The sequence below is a fragment of the Durio zibethinus genome, chromosome 14 (genome assembly GCF_047325235.1).
Source record: "Durio zibethinus cultivar Kanyao isolate XHJ-2024 chromosome 14, ASM4732523v1, whole genome shotgun sequence".
In the NCBI taxonomy this organism is placed as follows: Eukaryota; Viridiplantae; Streptophyta; class Magnoliopsida; order Malvales; family Malvaceae; genus Durio; species Durio zibethinus.
The window spans coordinates 5,217,316-5,235,033 of NC_143175.1; the positions used below are offsets into that span (position 1 = coordinate 5,217,316).

Consider the following 17,718-nt stretch of genomic DNA (forward strand, 5'->3'; position numbering starts at 1 on the left):
TTCATTATTTTTACTTCTCAATAAAAAAAACCCAAAATTAATATAAAAATTTAATATTGAACCAATACAACGATTTCAAATTATTTTTTTAAATTTTTTTGAATTTTTTTGTCAGCACTGCTCTCATTATACATCTCTACACCTAGTTTTGATTTCAGTTCGTATAAAAGTTTAATAAAGAAAATAGATAAATTGGTAAGACTAATCTTTGACTCTCTCTCTTCTCAACTGAAGTTTCGTCCAACACATTCGGACGGGCCAACGCGTAAGATCCAAGGTTTAAATTCCCTCTGTTTAGACTTTTTTGTTTACTACAGCTTTTTTTTAGGAATAAAATACTATTTAGCTATAATTAATATAATTTAACACATGCACAATATGAAAAAGAGTCCCAGTCCCAGTTTCCAGGGCATATAAAAGTAATCAAATTATTCCAAATTCAAGGTTTCAGAGAGCATTTCTAGCATTAAATACATACATGGTGTCCCCAAAACTTTTTATTCTATACAGGGGAAAGCCGGCTTGGCTAACTTTTTATTCTATAATTCTTTTAGCAGAACAAATGTTTATAGCTCAAATAATGAAACAACTATGAAGAAAAATCAATAGTCTCGTCTCCTAGTGCTAGCAAGATTACTAGCAAAATCATCTTCTTCGTTCTCTAATTCTTCAAGTAAATAGTTATAATTAGGATCATAAGCAACAACTACGCGCAAAAATTTTAACGCTTCAGCCTTGCGACCAGAGTCAGCCAAAGCACTGGAAAAAGCCCCAAGTCAAGCATGAACCATGTAAGCATTTGAACACAGAGAAATACAAAGAGATTGTGAGATAATTGACTTTCAGAAAAAAATATAAAGTTAAAATCCGAACCTTGAGAGCAACAACAATCCATCGAAGTAATGAGCTTTGCTCTTGGGATCCTCTGGCTCTTTCAAATTTGCAATTCTTTCCAGGTGTGCAAGTCCTTCCGCCTTCTTCCCCTGTGAGATGAAAAGGGAGAGGAAATAAAATGAAGAGCGTTCCAATGGCTCTTTGAATGAACTACAGGCTTTTAAGTTTACCAACAAAATTCACAAAGTCAAGGGCAGGCCTAGATCAGGTCTTATGTATGGAGAATAATTTAGATAAAGATATAATAATGACAAGTTGATGATGTTTTGAAAAAAAATTCCAATTATATTGCTTTACCTGTTTCATATAGACAACACCAGCCCACTGAGACGATAGAATTAAAAGATCAACGTCCTCAACCTCTGTTGGATGGCCAGCGAGAGACAACTGATGAGAAGTCAAAAGATCAGCTTGTGATTAGTTGGGAACCAAGGGATAGAGCTCTTAACACAAATTACTAGCAAATCATAGAAATTGGTCCCAATGCATCTCTGTTATCATTTGTCATCTTAGATGCATGCATTTAATTAAAAAGTCAACAATGATATACCAAAGTAAACCATGACTTTACACCAAAACAATTCTGAATAAAAGGAACTTAAAATATGAGGAACATATGCTAACAATGTTTTAACTTTAACCCAGTGGCTTAGTATTCAACAATAACTTTGACAATTTTTTTTTTATTTAAACAAAAGAAATAAAATCAAACCTTTGAAATGGCTCGCTCTAAATATTCATTAGACTCCCCCAGCAGTCCTTTTTGCATTAAAGTCTGCCCCATGACAACCATAGCTTTTACATATTCAGGATCTTTTTCAAGTGTCAATCTGTGAAGAAATATTAATTGTACAATGCATAAAGCCAGTTGACTTGTATAAGGAAAAAGATAGTAGAAAAAAAAAATGAAAGTAAGACAAGTGACTAACCTTAGCAAGGAAACTGCTTGATCTTTTTCCCCTCGTGACAAGTGTTTGATTGAAAGCTGAAAACAATTCCAATTACAATGATATGGGAACTTTTAACAAACCACTGCTAGTTAAAACAATGTGCCGGGATCCTATGCTCAGACATTTACCGCAAGCAGTTCTCCAGGACTTAAGTTCTGAACAGGAATTCTAAGTTCCATTGAGGGTGGCTCCACAGATGGTGCTCCTGCTGTAGAAGCATCCTTGTCTGGTAAGCCCAGAATTGCACGAACAGCAGGGTCTTTGAGGGTTAATTGCTGCAATGTTGATTAAGTTCGTAGAGAAGTGTTAACTTATTCTATAATGTTGCTCAAGGCAGAATAATGCCTAAAGTTATCAAATTTCAGGATCTTTGAGATATGAGTATGAGAATCCGTAACCGAAAAAGGATAGAAAGTCCAATTATATATTAAGTAATATTCAAGTATATTGAAAACCACTATTTTAAATTATAAATCAAAGGAACATTGAACAATCAATCAAATATGCATAGACAAAACATCTTTGCTTTTTACTTTTTAGTGGAAGCTCAAGTTGGAAATAAACTAGAAGTATACAAGAGAAACCCTAACTACCATGGTCACTGCATCCCCAGGAACAGCGATCCAACTTGCACATCCTGGATCCCAGACTGCAGTGAGACATGATCTGGTTCTTTTGCAAAGTCAACCACTGTCCATTCATCAGACGTCTCGGAAAATCTCATGAAAACAGGAAAATTCAAACACTGGCCTCAAGCACTTCTCAGTGCTGAGATATATACTTGATACCTAAATACCAAAGGCAACTATTAACTAAAATCCCCACAGCTTGAGCTGCTAAGAATTGTTTTAGCACGGGTTTGCAGTTAGAACATGAAGATTGGGATAAGGTGGCAATGTAATAGGTCATAGTCGAGTAAGATAATACATGAATACAACATCATTTCCAAAGGTTGATTTTTTTTTTTTTTTAAAGAATGAATAATTAGAAAGATGTGGAAAAGTAACAACCAATGAAAATTCTTGTATTGGTGTAAGGCTGTAAGCTAATCCTTATTCATTTTTAACATATTTAGTTTATCAATTAACCAAAACAGTGTGTAAATAAAATAACATTTTCAAGAATATTTGGACATCCCAGTACAAATTCGGTTAAAAAAGCTAATAATTCACCATTGAAATGAAACATCAAGTGGTTGTTTGGGATTGTTTTTGTTAAGAGTTTTTTGTTCTGTTTCAACTTAAAAAAAAAAAAAAAACTATAACAGAAATTTGTTTGGTAGCTCTGTTTTTGTTTCCAAAAATTAAAAAAAAAAAAATTGGAAATTGTTGGCAGCAGAAATTTGATGTTTCCAAAATTTTGTAAGTGTTTCTGCACTGTTACAATGCAGGTAAAAAAAAAAAAAAAAGTCAAATTTAAAGGAAATCTGTAAGCAAAGATATTCAAACCCTTACCTCTTTCTTCAATCAAGTTCCAATCACTTTGGACTTATGTACTACCATAGTCAAATTCTTGTAACGAAACATAATAATCCAACATGATTTCTATTTCAAAAAAATTGAAAATAAAACAACAAAAACTTTGAAAACATAAAACAAAAAAATTGGCAACAACTCCTAATGACCCATAAATTATAGGTCTCATTACACTGTGAAAGCATCTTTAAAAATTAAGGACATAATAACCAATAAATATACAATGCATAAAATATACACACACACACACAAAGCATAAGGCACAACTTGCTTCTACATAGAACAAATATATATAAAAAAAAAAAGAGGAAAAGAACAACAACTAACCTGAATAACACTTAATGAACTATTGGTAACCCAGTAGACTAGACTTCCCTGCAAGATCAGGAAGAAAATAATAAGTGAGACTTAGAGACAGCTACAAGAGCCAGGGTAGGAAGTATGAAACTACAAAATCACCAAGTGTGGTCACAGTCCAGATGGTCGGCAAAAAGAAAGCAACAACAAAAAAATAATACAAACATATTTAATTGCTTTTAGCCTTTAACTATGTAGATGTAGAATGACATAACAACTTCATGCGCACAATGAATCAACATCAATCAGTTACATGATATGAACACCAAAACAGTTTTGCAACATCTCACTGCAGAGCAACCTATGAATTTATCTCCACTTTATACCAATAAACCTTGCTATAACTTTTGATTTACCGTAATTGGCCACAGGTAATTCCTATGTGCCTTGAAAAAGCATCAATCTTTTTTATACAATTTCTAGGACAACATATGAAACAGATTCTCCAGAATTCCTTTCACAAGATTATTTGAAGCCACATAAAATTTGTAATGAAAGGAAATTATAATTTCAGTTAACAATTTAGTGATGTGGTTGGCAAAAGTGGAAGACCTGCAGTCTACACCGAAGTGGGCATTTTCCTCTCAATGGAGAGAGAGAGAGGGAGAGAGAGAAGTTAAAAGCTTAACAATTTAGTGATGTGGTTGGAAAAAGTGGAAGGCCTGTGGTCTACACCAAAGTGGGTATTTTCCTCTCAATGGAGAGAGAGAGAGAGAGAGAGGTTAAAATCTTTGCTCACAGCTTTTCTGCTTGGCCTCAGGAGTGTAAATGTCAGAAATTGACATAAGCTAGACACAGATATGTAAAAATTTTCCTAAGTTTTTAATGGAATATGGAAGGAAGTTACTTGAAAATTTAAATTATTTAATACTTTATTTTTCTCAATTGATATATTTTATGGGTTGTAATTTTACAATGTTTGAGATATTTTAGAATATATAGGGTATAGGTACATTATATAAATTATTAGGGCTTTACGATTATCTTTGGTATTTTGCAGTTCTACAAGGGTTTAGGGTTATTATAAATAACTATATTATATAAATTTCTACAAAGCTTGAATGATTACAGATTAAGAATGCTTTTGGGGCTTTGAACATTTTTGGAGACTTTGGAGAATCTTGATTGGGATTTCACAATTATTTCTTGTGTGTAATTGTTTGAGACTACTTGTTCTAAACCAGTTTTTCATAAACTTTTGAGGGTTATATCACCCAGACCTCTGTCCACTTTAAGGCATGCTGTATGTGATTACAACATGGGAACTTTATGAAACATGAAGAATTGGAGTAACAAAAATTCAAAGAAGGCAAATGTTCACAGTTGCACGTCCAAACAACAAATTAGAAGGCAGCCAAGAAGCTTTCATAATTCACACCTACATAAAAAGCACATTGTATCTAGTTTGCTTCAAACACCTATATAGTGCTACTAGAGAGAGTTAAAGTTCAACAATAACCAGATATATAGCTACCATAAAAGTTATTAGTTGTATCTATTAGATAGAGAACATAGTTAGGCTTTCTTGATTCTAAATTACTTCTAAAAATTGAAAAAAGATCTATGTGCAGCTAGCCGTTCTTAAAATTGATATGATTTCATCTAATCCTAGAGCTGGCAGATCATTGACTTGGCAAAAAAATGCTTCCATTTGTTAGGATAAATTTAAAAATCCCAACACCCAAGCATATGGCTCAATGGCTGGCGCATGCTTGCCTGGCTCCCCCTGCTCAAAGAGCTGGGCCTTAATCCCCCATCCCCCAGAAAAAAATCCCACCAAAAATATGTCAATGCGTAGAGCTGGCTGAGGTTAAAAGTTAACTATCTTAAAGAAAATACCACCCAACAAAGAGGATATTTTAGACCCAAGATCAAGGAGTTTTTGTACTTTACCCTTCAATTAACCATATAAAACAGAATGGGTATTATTTAATTACATAGAAAAGCTTCTTTCAAACTATTGTCTGATTGGGATAGGCACTTCTGAATGAGATAATGTCACAGAGGAAACAGACTTTTAAAGAAAGCAACACAATTCTACTATTTACAAAAATTTTACCTTACCAATGGTGCAAGATCATTAGCTATTTTAAGTGAAAGAATCAGGATAACTTTCATTAACTAATTCAGAGTGTGTTAAAAGGTCAACTCAATGAAATCAATTTGACAAATGACGTAAAAAAGAAAAGAGGAAAGGGTATATATTATATAGTTACCTGGGGAATCAACAGACCAATACCAAAAAGGGGTAATGTCAGAATATCCATATAGAACTTGAAAGCCTGTAAAATAAAGATGATTTCAAATTCTTGTTGAACTAATTCCAACAACGAGAACAAAAAGTTATGCACAATTAATTGAATAAGTTGACAAGAAAATACGTTTTGGCCCTGCAAAATATGAAAGAGCAGCTGATACTAGCATTGGGCAAAATTTTCTACTCACTTTTGCCAATAACGAATCAACTTTCTCTATTGAAGATGTCGCAAAAGAAATCTGATAAAACAATGAATCATGTTAGTGAACATTATAGTGGCGTTTTCTCATAGTAATTCATTCAATTATACTGTAAAATAAATACCATAAGGTAACAGGAAATAGTAAATAGAGTTTGGATGTATTTTGAAAATAGCTTAGAATTTTATAATCCAGCAGTTAAAAATACCACACCTTCAAAAAGCATTATTTGGTTAAACTTCAGAATTCTTAAGTATTTATTGAAATTACGGAGCTACCCATTTTACACATCAAATTGTCCATCTTAATCTAAGAGCCAACTACCATCTCATGATATTCCCCATCATGATTAAATCACCCACAGTGAGAATTGAAAATTGTCAAGTTTTCAAGGTTTGGAGCATGTAATTATTGGAATATACAATATTGATAAGTGATCTTGGTTTTAGTATAATCTAAACATAAAGCACAAATTGCTTTAGGTATTGAGCAAACTCTCATTTCTTTCTATTTCATCAATTGTCTAAATTTTCTCAAGTATCATAGTAGCTTGCACTCAAATTTGCATACCGTGAAATTGGTTGATGAAATGTTTTAATTTTTGTTCAAAAGTTTAATAAAAGCCAAGCAACCCATGGCCAAAACAAAAATTAAAAAAAAAAAAAGGCAAAATTTCTAGTATTTTCTTTCAATATGATGTGAAATAAGCCCAAACCAACCCAAATCCTTTCTTATTTCACTTAGAATAACCAAAGGTCCGATAGAAGAGGCAATTGTGCTTTTCAATATTTAATCAATAATTAGTAAAAAGTCTTATTTTTTTATTTTTTCTCCATCACTGCCAATGGCTATTTGGTGCATTTTGTTTCTGCTTCCATCTAAAGAATGGAATATGCTAATACAGATCATTCTCAGTGGCCATGATCCCATTCAGGATGGCACCGGCCAGTTCGCAGACTATTTTGTGTGCAACATGTTTCAGCTTTCTTCTCCTCCTAGATCTCCAATCCCCCTTACTTTTCTTATTTTGGAAATTTCTCTATACCCTCAGGATCTCTTTATTGACCACAAATCTTTCCACAGTCCACATTCTTCATTCTTCTACACTGTCATCAGATTTCTGGTAATGGTAGCACCAATTAAGCCCAATTTATGGCATTACCTCTTTACCCATATCTGTCAAATCTGACCCATATCCAATATCCTTGTTTGTTTGTATTGAGTCATGTCAACACAAAGACATGACCAAAAATGACAAGTATTATTATTTTATCTTATATAAATATATAAAACCAAAGCTTTTTAACAGAAAAGGAAAAAAATCAAATGTGGATGATTTATTCTTTTGATATTTGGACGGTCTTGAACAATCATCATATGTCCTACATTAATTATTTTGATTTGTTTTCATATAAATTTTATTAATTTAAAATATGTTTATTTTGACTAATTAGATATATTTATTTTCTTATAAATATCAAATTGTCTTTTATAAATACGTTATGATTCAATTATCCTAAATCACTTTCAAATAAATTCAATTCTTAATTTTAAACACTAAACATGAATACTAAAAATAAAAAATATACCTTAAAAGTATTGTTTTTTGATATCCATAATTTTAGTATTTAATTAAGAAATAATTTATGTGATGAATATATAGGTCATATAATGATAAGAGTTCAAACCTAAACAAAAAGCCCAATTAATTGCAAACATATTTTTTATATTTCTTTATATATAAGTATTAATTACAATCACACATTTACCAACATAATTTACTATTTCAAAATACATTATCTATAACTCATTATAATTACTCTACATAAATTACTCTCAATTTATAAGAGGCTTTATAATATTATATTATAAGTTTTAATGTTTATAAATTTATATATTTATATTATAGTATTTAATTAAGAAATAATTTATATAATGAATATATAAGTCATCTTATTTTATAAAGATATATAAAAGCTAAAGCTTTTAACAAAAAAGGAAAAATCTAATGTGGATAATGTATTCTTTTGACATGTGGACAATTTTGAAAAATCGCTATATGTTTTGCATTTAATTATTTTGATTTGTTTTCATATGAATTTTATTAATTTAAAAGATATTTATTTTGACTAAATTAGGTATATTTATTTTCTTATAAGTATCAAATATTATTGCCTTTAATAATTACGTTACAATTCAATTATCTTAAATCACTTTCAAATAAATTCAATTCTAAATTTTAAACACTAAACATGAATACTATAAATAAGAAATATACTTTAAAAGCATTGACTATTTGATATCCCTAATTTTAGTATTTAATTAAGAAATAATTTATATAATGAATATATAAGTCATATAATGTTAAGAATTCAAACTTAAAATAAAAGGCCTAATTAATTGCAAATATATTTTTTATAATTCTTTCTTTATAATTGCAAACATATTAATTACAATCACACATATTTACTAACATAATTTACTATTTCAAAATATATTCTCTAATAACCTATTATAATTACTTTGCATAGGCTTTATAATTCTTATTATAAATAGAAAATCATGTCAACTAAGAGTGTTAGGAAGATATCCAAATGTATCAATTAGTGATTAGGTAAAATTTTGCTATACAATTATATTAATTTTTTATGACAATGAATTATTTTTATTTTGATTTTTTTTCATTATTGTATTTTTGTCAAGTTATGTTATTCTTTTAGTTTCTCAGTTACTATTCATTATGCGAACAACAATGCTTAATATTGATCACCAAGTTTTTTTTTTTTTTTTTTGTGTTCATAGATGTTTTCCTTTTATCACATTTGGTAGTTGGTATTATGTCACTTTTATTCACTCAATTTTTTTATGAAAAAAAAGGTAACTTTCATTAATATCAAGAAGCATGAATCTAGAAATAAGGTTTGAAAGTGATCCCAACCAAGTATGTTGGTTGCTAATTTCCCGCTCAATCTTAATTATGTGGTGTGCTAAAACATAAACAATTCATTTGGTATGAATCAATTGATAAGATGCATGGGATGAAATCAAATTCAACATATCAAAAATCCGTATCCCATAATGTTTATAATTTGCCTTTGTGATTTCAAAAATAGTTACTAATAAATCACTCTCCATTATGAGGGAATTAAAATCATGATCACATTGATCATGGTCGCATTTAATAATATAAATGTTTTCATTTTGATTACAAAAGGGATCAAAATTGTTAAATTAACTATCATTTCTGTACAAATTTGTCTTGATTAATATTACAATTATATATTCTGCTTTTCTTTTCTTGATTAGTTTCTATTTCTTTCTTGGTTTAATTAGCTTGAATTGCATTTATTGCTACTTTATTGGTTTTTAACATGGCATTGTCCAAAACTTGATCTATTACTTAATTGTCTTTTATTGATTTAATTTCTTTTTCATTAAAATAATACAAATATACAATCAATGTACGGTTCACGCTTTTATAGATTTGAGAGTTTTTTGGAGATCAAAATTATTAGATTTTGGTCATAATGCATTCTTTATATATAAGAGGTAAAAGAATATACTTACCAAAAAAAAGTTTTAAATAAAGTTGGGATTATGACTTATTATCTTTATAAACTTTATAATATTATGGTACTTAATACATATCTCCATGTAAATATGGTAAATAATTTTATTACAAAATCTTCTTAAAATTTTATTTTAGTTACATATTCATCTCAAATATTTTTTTTTTACTTATTTTACATCAAAATTTTTATTTTTGTATAAAGATTATTAGTTATATTATAATTAATTTTTTTTATATATAATTGTATACCCGTGCACTGCATGGGCTTAAAACTAGTTATGATATAAAGATTCAGAACCTAACTGACATGATATTATGTTATTCACATAATAGAATTAGGATCTAACCAAGGGTGTTACGTACATATTAAAGAAAGTATCAAAAAGTAGGGGGAGCAAGACAGTTGACATTTGCTTGTAACATATAACCATCAAGATAACAAAGTATTATTGGCTTAAACTGCATAAAAAGTCATCAAAACCATTGGCAAGTCATGAAGCTAGTTACTACTTACTTGAATGAATAGAAATCAACAGCAAACCGGGTAAGTTCAACTAGATCGCTTATGGTAAAATATTCATATAGGGGAGTTGGTGAAACAATAATGCAAAATAGGGGAGCCAGAATGAATAGAAATCAACAGTAAACCGGCTAAGTTCAACTAGATCGCTTGTAGTAAAATATTCATATAGGGGAGTTGGTGCAACAATAATGCAAAATAGGGGAGCCAAAGTAAGTAACCAAAAGGATGACCTTAAGAATTGTTTCTGTTAACCCTTGATCAACTATCCTAATTTGAATGCAACCAGTACTTACCTAACACATGTAATGGTTCAATAACTTGAATAAATTAAATTTTAACATTTCATTATTGGGTAAATCGTGGATTCAGCTTCCTGTATTAGAAATAGAAGTTTACAAGATGTCAACAGAGACGGTGAAGATTATTGTACCTGAACATTGATGTAGTGCAAACTAGCAATCAGAAATGGAAATATGAGGCCTAAAACACCGTGAGGAAGTTCAGTTAAATTCTGGAACCATAATGCACCACCCTGGAATTAATCATGTCAGAATTTCAACTTTTGAGCAGCTCAATGCAATTATTAAAAAATAAAAGTCCATAAAATGCGATAAGCAATTAGAAAGAGCCACTATGGCCAAACATTCAACACCCTACCATACATTTTACAGGTACCAGATAAACAAAACTCTCAGGTTCAACCAAATTATCAATGCAGCAACATAAACAAAGGATTAAAGGTTCCTTCTGTTTTTTAAACGTCTTTAGTCAATTTATAGAAAGATATTTCTAGAATAAGGCAAGTAAGAATAGGTTAAGCTTCCATCCAAAACAGAGCTAGATAGAGACCAAGTCCAAGTGAATGTCAATACAATAGACAAGGAAAATCTACACTTGAAACACAAATATGTGACTGATGGACCATCTTGATAAATGTAAACATACTGTAATCATTTGAAAAGAAACAATGGAGAACAGCATGAGCTGTGCGGTTCTGGTTGCAATGATTGGAAAATACAATGAGAAGCAATTTAAAAATACAACCATCTAAAATGCATGTAGTCCAAGAATTAATATTTAAAATAAAAAAGTACACTTATTTTAAAGAATCATACCCAACAGCAAACGGTTACAGTCCAAGCAAACTTCAAAATCATTCTAAAGCATACATTCTTCATATTTCTGTGAGTATAATTATATATGACCAATATAGAAAAACTAGCAAACTCTTCATTAGATAGTCAAATGACTAACAGAAACTTTAAACTACAATTTGTAAATATTTATTTGTCCAACTAAACTTAGTTAATTTTATCTTCAACAGTACAGCCATATTTATCAATAGCATAGTGATAAAAGTGAAGAGATACAAAGCTAAAAATATTTTAATTCATGTAAAACCCTTCTTTTTCATTGCTTAAGCATGCTGCTAGCAAAGCAAAAAGGGAAAAACTAACTGGACAATTGTTTAGATTCTCAGTTTTGACTTGTCTATTAACAACTCATCAACACATTAGACACTATTCCAGGCACTATTGTTAAGAATGAATTTGGAAGTGCAATTGAATATTTATCCAGCATGCATAATTTGTCTAATATGATGCAATGCATGTAAAAACAGATTGTGTCTGTCATTTCTAGGGACAGAGCAATAAGAAGCATGATTGACAACTAATAGACAAATATTTCCAAGAATTCAATTCTACTCCAAAAATAACACAATAACAGTTAAATGATACAAAAAATTTCAAAAACTAGAAAATTCCAAAAAAAGTTTAACTCCTGTCATGGGTGAGGTTTTCAAACATTTATATTTATAAAAATATATAATTAGTTCCAATATGAATAAGCACCCAAGCCAACAACTTACGCTATCAAACCCAGGATGATTATCCAATGACATTCTGCGAATGCTAGTCACCCATAAGAAAAGGCATGGGACCTGACAAATTAAAAGGCACTGCAAGTGAGATAATTGAAATATATTTTAATCAGAACCATGTAAAACATTCTTTTAGAGTTTCAGAAGAGAGAGATTATTTGCATTAGAGTTCTACTAGTCTGGATAGTTAAAAACTCATCAGTATTATTTTATTTCAACCTACCCAATTACAGTATCTCATGTCATGAAACTATTTATTCTCAAAGTACCTATATTTATCACTTGGCAATAGGTACTTGATTTTACACTATTCAATTTTGTTCACTATTAGAAGATTAGATGATTTTCTATTCATTTTCAAACCCAAAATAAAGCTCATTATAATTAGGAAGTACTCACTATAATATATCAATCCCTGATATCCTTGACAAGCAACATGACCACAGCCCTCATTTGCAAGGGTCTTATTCTTGGAACGTGCACCGAAATTAATATTAATAGATGTAAGGTCATATGATTCAAGCACAGAATAGTTAGGTCAAACTAAGATAATATTGAATACCTCAATTTTGAATAACACATTTTCAATCCATGTTTGTAACTATTGATGCCAAAATTTTCCTGCAATCTATGAAGTCACTCTTGATTTTGGCCTTTATTCTGCGGATATTTATCTTGCATTTGCAAATATGTTGAGTAACTCTACTTACAAAACAAGATGTTTTCCTTAAAATTTAAAATGTTATATTAGATTATACAAATCGGGCATTGCATAGGTCAAACGACATTAATCGAAAAAAAGAAAATGATCCTTGGACTGCAAGGGAGAATTACCTGAGTTAAGAAGGGAGCAAGAAACCATAAAAAAGAGGGGCATCCAATTGCCTTTCTTTCCTTTCGAAAATGTATAAAATGGTCTTTATAACTTCTTCCTGACATAGGTGGTGGAAATGGAGAAGGCACTATGAGAAATACATCAAAGTCAACCGTAAGTTAAACACTGAAACAACAAGGAAAAGAAAAAGGATCTCTTTGCAAAATTCCAAAGAACAGATAAACATGAGTTTCCTTACAATTTTGTGTCAAAAAATTCAAAAATGGAACATTTAAGCAAACTGAATAAGAATGCACACTGGGGTCCGTATGTGCATATTTGTTGGAATAACAATGCAAAATAATGTGTTACAAAGGAATGAATCTGCAAAGATGACAACCAGACAAAATCCCAAGTGCCATGCAATGTAGGAAAAATACCTATTACTTTCAATTGGTTGCACTAAGGTATTCACTTATTTTCGGCTTAACTGGTTCCAGGATTGAGTTCATTTTATTATCAGTAAAAGGTAGAAATAAAGAGCCACGCAAAAGGAATATATATATGACATAAAGCTAAAAGATTCAAGCCAAATGTGAAATCACACTCTAAAATCTGAAAAAAAAAAAAAGGAAACAGAACATAACACTATAGTGAAAAATACTTAGAAGAAATCTCCCCAAATGTTGCCAATAGTTCAAGTACCAATTAAAATACATGAGTCAGACAAGATCAACATGCATCTATCAGTTAAAATGAGAACATTAAGGTACTCAGTTGAGTTGTCAAAGGAATGCTTCAAATTCAAAATAGTGTTAAAAGAAACTTACATTTAGGAGCTAACTCTCCAATCCTTTTCATCTTCTGAAGATGAATAACAACTGATGGCAACAATGCAAATCTCATAGCCACAGTGGAAGTTACAATAGTTATCCACCTGCAAACATTATTCACAATTTCTGTTTTTCTGAAAATGCAAATTTTCAAAATTTTTTCATTTTCCTTCATATTCTCTGCAACAAACAAGAGAGACGAAATTGACTTACCAAGGGAAACCAGTGAGATTATGGTAACCATCGACCAATGAAACGATTGCACGAACCGGAAGGATATTTTCTTCATAGTTGTTGGGCGAAGTGAAGAAGGAGCGAGAAATGGAGGGGGCGATTGGGGTGACGCGAGGTGGCAGGTTGGGCTGAGATTGAGGTGCAGGGTAATAAGGGAGGTGAGAGACACGCGCAAGAAAAGGAGTGGAAAGAGGACTGGAACGACGCAGGTGGGAAAGTAAGATCTTGGAAGTCGCCATTGCCCGTTTGCAAGTGAAAGGAAAAGCCCCAATCGCGAAGGGTTTTAGAAGACTCAACGTAAACCCCAGAAAGGCCTTTTTTTTTTTTTTTTTTTTTTTTGTGCAAGAGGGAATAAATGTACTGAATTTAAAATTTTAGTATCGTTTTAGGGTAAGGAAATTTTGAGTTGAGGTTTTTTTTTTTTTTTTTTTTTTTTTTTTTTTTTTTTTTTTTTTTACAAAAAAGAAAAGGTAACTAATTTTTTATCAACAAAACTATTCGAAAATTATTGCGAAAATTGCTGTCTAGGAAAGTATGATTCATGAATTTTCAGTACTGTAAATATGATTGATCGGAGAATGAAAATGAAAAAAAAAATGTCATAAGGAGTTTTTTTAATTATATTTATGTCAAATTTACATGAAAATCGGATATTATATTTAATATAAAAATTAATTAAATCTTCAGTTTTTTGTCTGAGAAAGCTTAAAAAGACATGTAAAACTAAAAATAAAAATAATATTATTTTTATAATGGAATAAATTATTTGATTTTAGTTTCCATTAAATATTTTTGTATTAGTTAAAAAATATATATTAACTTCACTTAATTTGTGTGTTATACCATAAATAAATATTACTATCGAAAATATTACTTAAGATTTAAAATAAATAAATAATTAATATTATTCAAGTTTTGTTTAGGTATGAAAGTATCTTAGATTTTATGTCTTCAGCTCATTTTTTGTTTGCACAGCGTTGATATTAAATTCAGTATTGCCTCAACAATGAAAAACTCCAATCGCCACTTAATTTTTTTTTTGTTTCCAGAAATTTGGACATTTCCAAGGACACTTTCTTTTTGGATAATTCTGACAATAATTAATTAAAAGTGTTAATTTGTGCTTCAATGAATCTTACACTTTTGGTATCGTGTTCATCAACTTGGTTTTGGCTCCTGGAACAACCAAACGTCCTCAAAGCATTTTCATCTCCCTTTTCTACTAGAATGTACTAAATTCCATCTTTATAAATACATCACAATTCTCTTAGTTTCTTCAAACATAAAACACTTGATGTTTTGTTTCTTTCTCTTTGATTCATTCACTCTAAAGAAATGATAAGGGCAAAGGGTTCTTCTGGAAAGAGCAAATCTGGTAGGGCCTTAATTGTAAGAGACATGGATAATACTGATCACCATGACTCACTTTCACTGCTACCTGCACAACCAGTTGAAGCAATCAGTGCGCCTATTGTATCATCTTACAATGATCGGATTCGCCCCCTACTAGACGTCGTTGACAGGCTCAGGAACCTCATGGTAATGAAAGAAGGGATTCAGCTCCCCACCATTGTTGTTGTAGGAGATCGGTCTTCTGGCAAGTCAAGTGTTCTTGAATCACTTGCAGGCATTAACCTCCCCCGGGGCCAGGGCACACATACCCGTGTGCCCCTCATTATGAGACTGCAAAATCATACTTCTGTGCCAGAGATTTTCTTGGAGTTTAATGACAAAATTGTTTCTACGGATGAAAACAACATTGCCGAAGCAATAGTGACAGACTGATAGCCACAGATGAAATTGCAGGCCTGGGTAAAGGAATCTCAAACAATCCTTTGACTTTGGTTATCAAAAAGGAACTAGAGTCCCAGTTCATGGGCAGCCAGAAAATATCAATGAGCAGATTAGGGATATCATCTTGGAATATATCAAGCCTGAGGAAAGCATTATCCTCAATGTGTTATCTGCATCCGTTGATTTCTCAACATGTGAATCAATCAGGATGTCAAGGCAAGTAGACAAGACTGGAGATCTACACTCGCAGTGGCAACTAAATCTGATAGAGTGCCCGAAGGGTTGCTCGAGAAAGTTAATGCTGATGATGTTAACATAGTCCTCGGCTATGCTTGTGTGAGGAATCGTATTGGTGATGAATCTTATAAGGAAGCACGACAGGAAGAATCAAGACTATTTCAATCCAATCCTCTCTTATCTAAGATCGATAAGTCTATTGTGGGAATTCCTGTTTTGGCTCAGAATCTTGTGCGAATTCAAGCTTCCATTATAGCAAAGTGCTTGCCTGAGACTGTTCGAAAAATTAGTGAAAAGTTGAATTATAACATCACAGAACTAAATAAAATGCCCAGGTCATTGTCATCCACTGCAGAGGCATTGACAGCATTTTTGCAGATTACTGGTGCAGCCAAAGAGTCGCTGAGAAAAATTCTTCTTAGAGGAGAATTTGATGAATATCCAGGTGAGAAACAGATGCATTGCACAGCAAGGTTTAGCTGAAATGCTCAACCACTTCTCTGATGAACTTCAGAAGAGCTTCCACAGTAACTCATCACCAGCTAAATTTTTGATGGATGAAATAAGAGTATTGGAGGAAACCAAGGGGATCGGGCTGCCAAATTTTATTCCCCGATCTGTATTTCCCACTATCTTTCAGCTCAAAGTAAAGGGGATTTCCGGTAGTCTGCAGTATTCATGGGAGAGGTATGGGATTATTTGGAGGAAGTTGTTATGGCTGTGTTGATGTATCATTCGGATAACTATCCACATCTTCAGTCATCTACTAGAAGTGCAGTTCATAATCTGATATCCAAAATGAAAGACCAATCATTCAATAGGGTAATGGAGATTATTGAAATGGAGAAGCTGACGGACTACAAATGTAATCCGGAGTACACATCAGAATGGAATAAGCTGATGTCTCTACTTCGTCAATGAGGTATTCTCTGAATCAAAGCCTGGAAAAGTTATACTTGGTGATTTTGGAGAGGTTGAGGTTGAAGACCTCAGGCAATATCAACATGTCATTAACCAGGCATTTGACCTCAAAATGAGAATGGAAGCTTACTTGAAGACCATGTTGAGAAGGGTAGTCGATTGCATGGCCCTTCATTTGCTGTTCGGTGTGCAAAACCTCGTAAACAAAGAAATGGAAAAGGAAATTGTAAACCAGTTGATTGGTCCTAATGGTGGTGGAAATTAGCGGATTCTGGAGGAATCACCGGTTGTTGCTTCTAAGCGTGAAAAGCTTAAGGGGATCATCAGCTTGCTGAAGGAGTCCAAAGATGTGGTCGCCAGAATAATGGATTGGATTTCTATTTAATTAAATAATTTCAATTCTAATGGTTTTTCATAATTTCAAAGTTTCCAGTCTGATCTAATGGTTTTTCAATCTTTCTTGCTAAGTTCTATGTTTGCAGCGTCCACATCTTTAAGTAATATGATCCAATGGAGTAACATCTTTCACTAATGAAATTATTTGATGTAGCTCTTGTCATTCATTGTTCAAGAAGTTTAGACAGTTCATATCATCCATAGAGTTTTGATCTAAAATTTCAAACCTTCCATGATTCAACAGGAGCATATTGTTCCGTGGAGCTAAGGTCCAAAATATGAAATAGATGGGTTTCATAAAACACACATGAGAGAAAAATGAATTGCATCAACTCTTCTAGTTCTTATCACATCACTCTGAGAGCAACTTGACCATATCC

General features: G+C 31.7%; 1 protein-coding gene and 1 pseudogene across 2 annotated transcripts; one reads left to right on the top strand and one right to left on the bottom strand.

Moving 5' to 3' along the window:
- Positions 1-379: 379 nt before the first annotated feature.
- Positions 380-14,346, bottom strand: LOC111294255 (ALBINO3-like protein 3, mitochondrial). 2 transcript variants are annotated; one of them, XM_022887502.2, is made up of 14 exons: positions 13,970-14,346; positions 13,754-13,860; positions 12,944-13,071; positions 12,098-12,169; positions 10,658-10,759; positions 6,122-6,172; positions 5,893-5,958; positions 3,647-3,694; positions 1,973-2,119; positions 1,824-1,879; positions 1,607-1,724; positions 1,192-1,281; positions 874-983; positions 380-759 (listed from the first exon to the last, which is right to left on the bottom strand). In XM_022887502.2, the coding sequence occupies exons 1-14, from the start codon at positions 14,227-14,229 to the stop codon at positions 603-605; spliced, it is 1,512 nt and encodes a 503-aa protein (XP_022743237.2). In that variant the 5' UTR covers positions 14,230-14,346; the 3' UTR covers positions 380-602. The 2 variants fall into 2 exon arrangements, with proteins under 2 accessions (XP_022743237.2, XP_022743240.2); XM_022887505.2 differs by having other exon boundaries at positions 13,754-13,882; positions 13,970-14,094.
- A 721-nt stretch (positions 14,347-15,067) lies between these two features.
- LOC111293848 (dynamin-related protein 4C pseudogene) lies at positions 15,068-17,706 on the top strand (annotated as a pseudogene).
- Positions 17,707-17,718: the final 12 nt, after the last annotated feature.

Excerpts from the sequence above, each read along its gene's own strand:
- LOC111294255 (XM_022887502.2), bottom strand. The coding sequence starts at position 14,229 with ATGGCGACTTCCAAGATCTTACTTTCCCACCTGCGTCGTTCCAGTCCT. Across the intron at positions 13,072-13,753 it reads TGGAGAGTTAGCTCCTAAAT|TGCCTTCTCCATTTCCACCA; the intron begins GTAAGTTTCTTT and ends TATTTCTCATAG. Across the intron at positions 1,725-1,823 it reads CAAGCAGTTTCCTTGCTAAG|ATTGACACTTGAAAAAGATC; the intron begins GTTAGTCACTTG and ends ATTTCTTCACAG.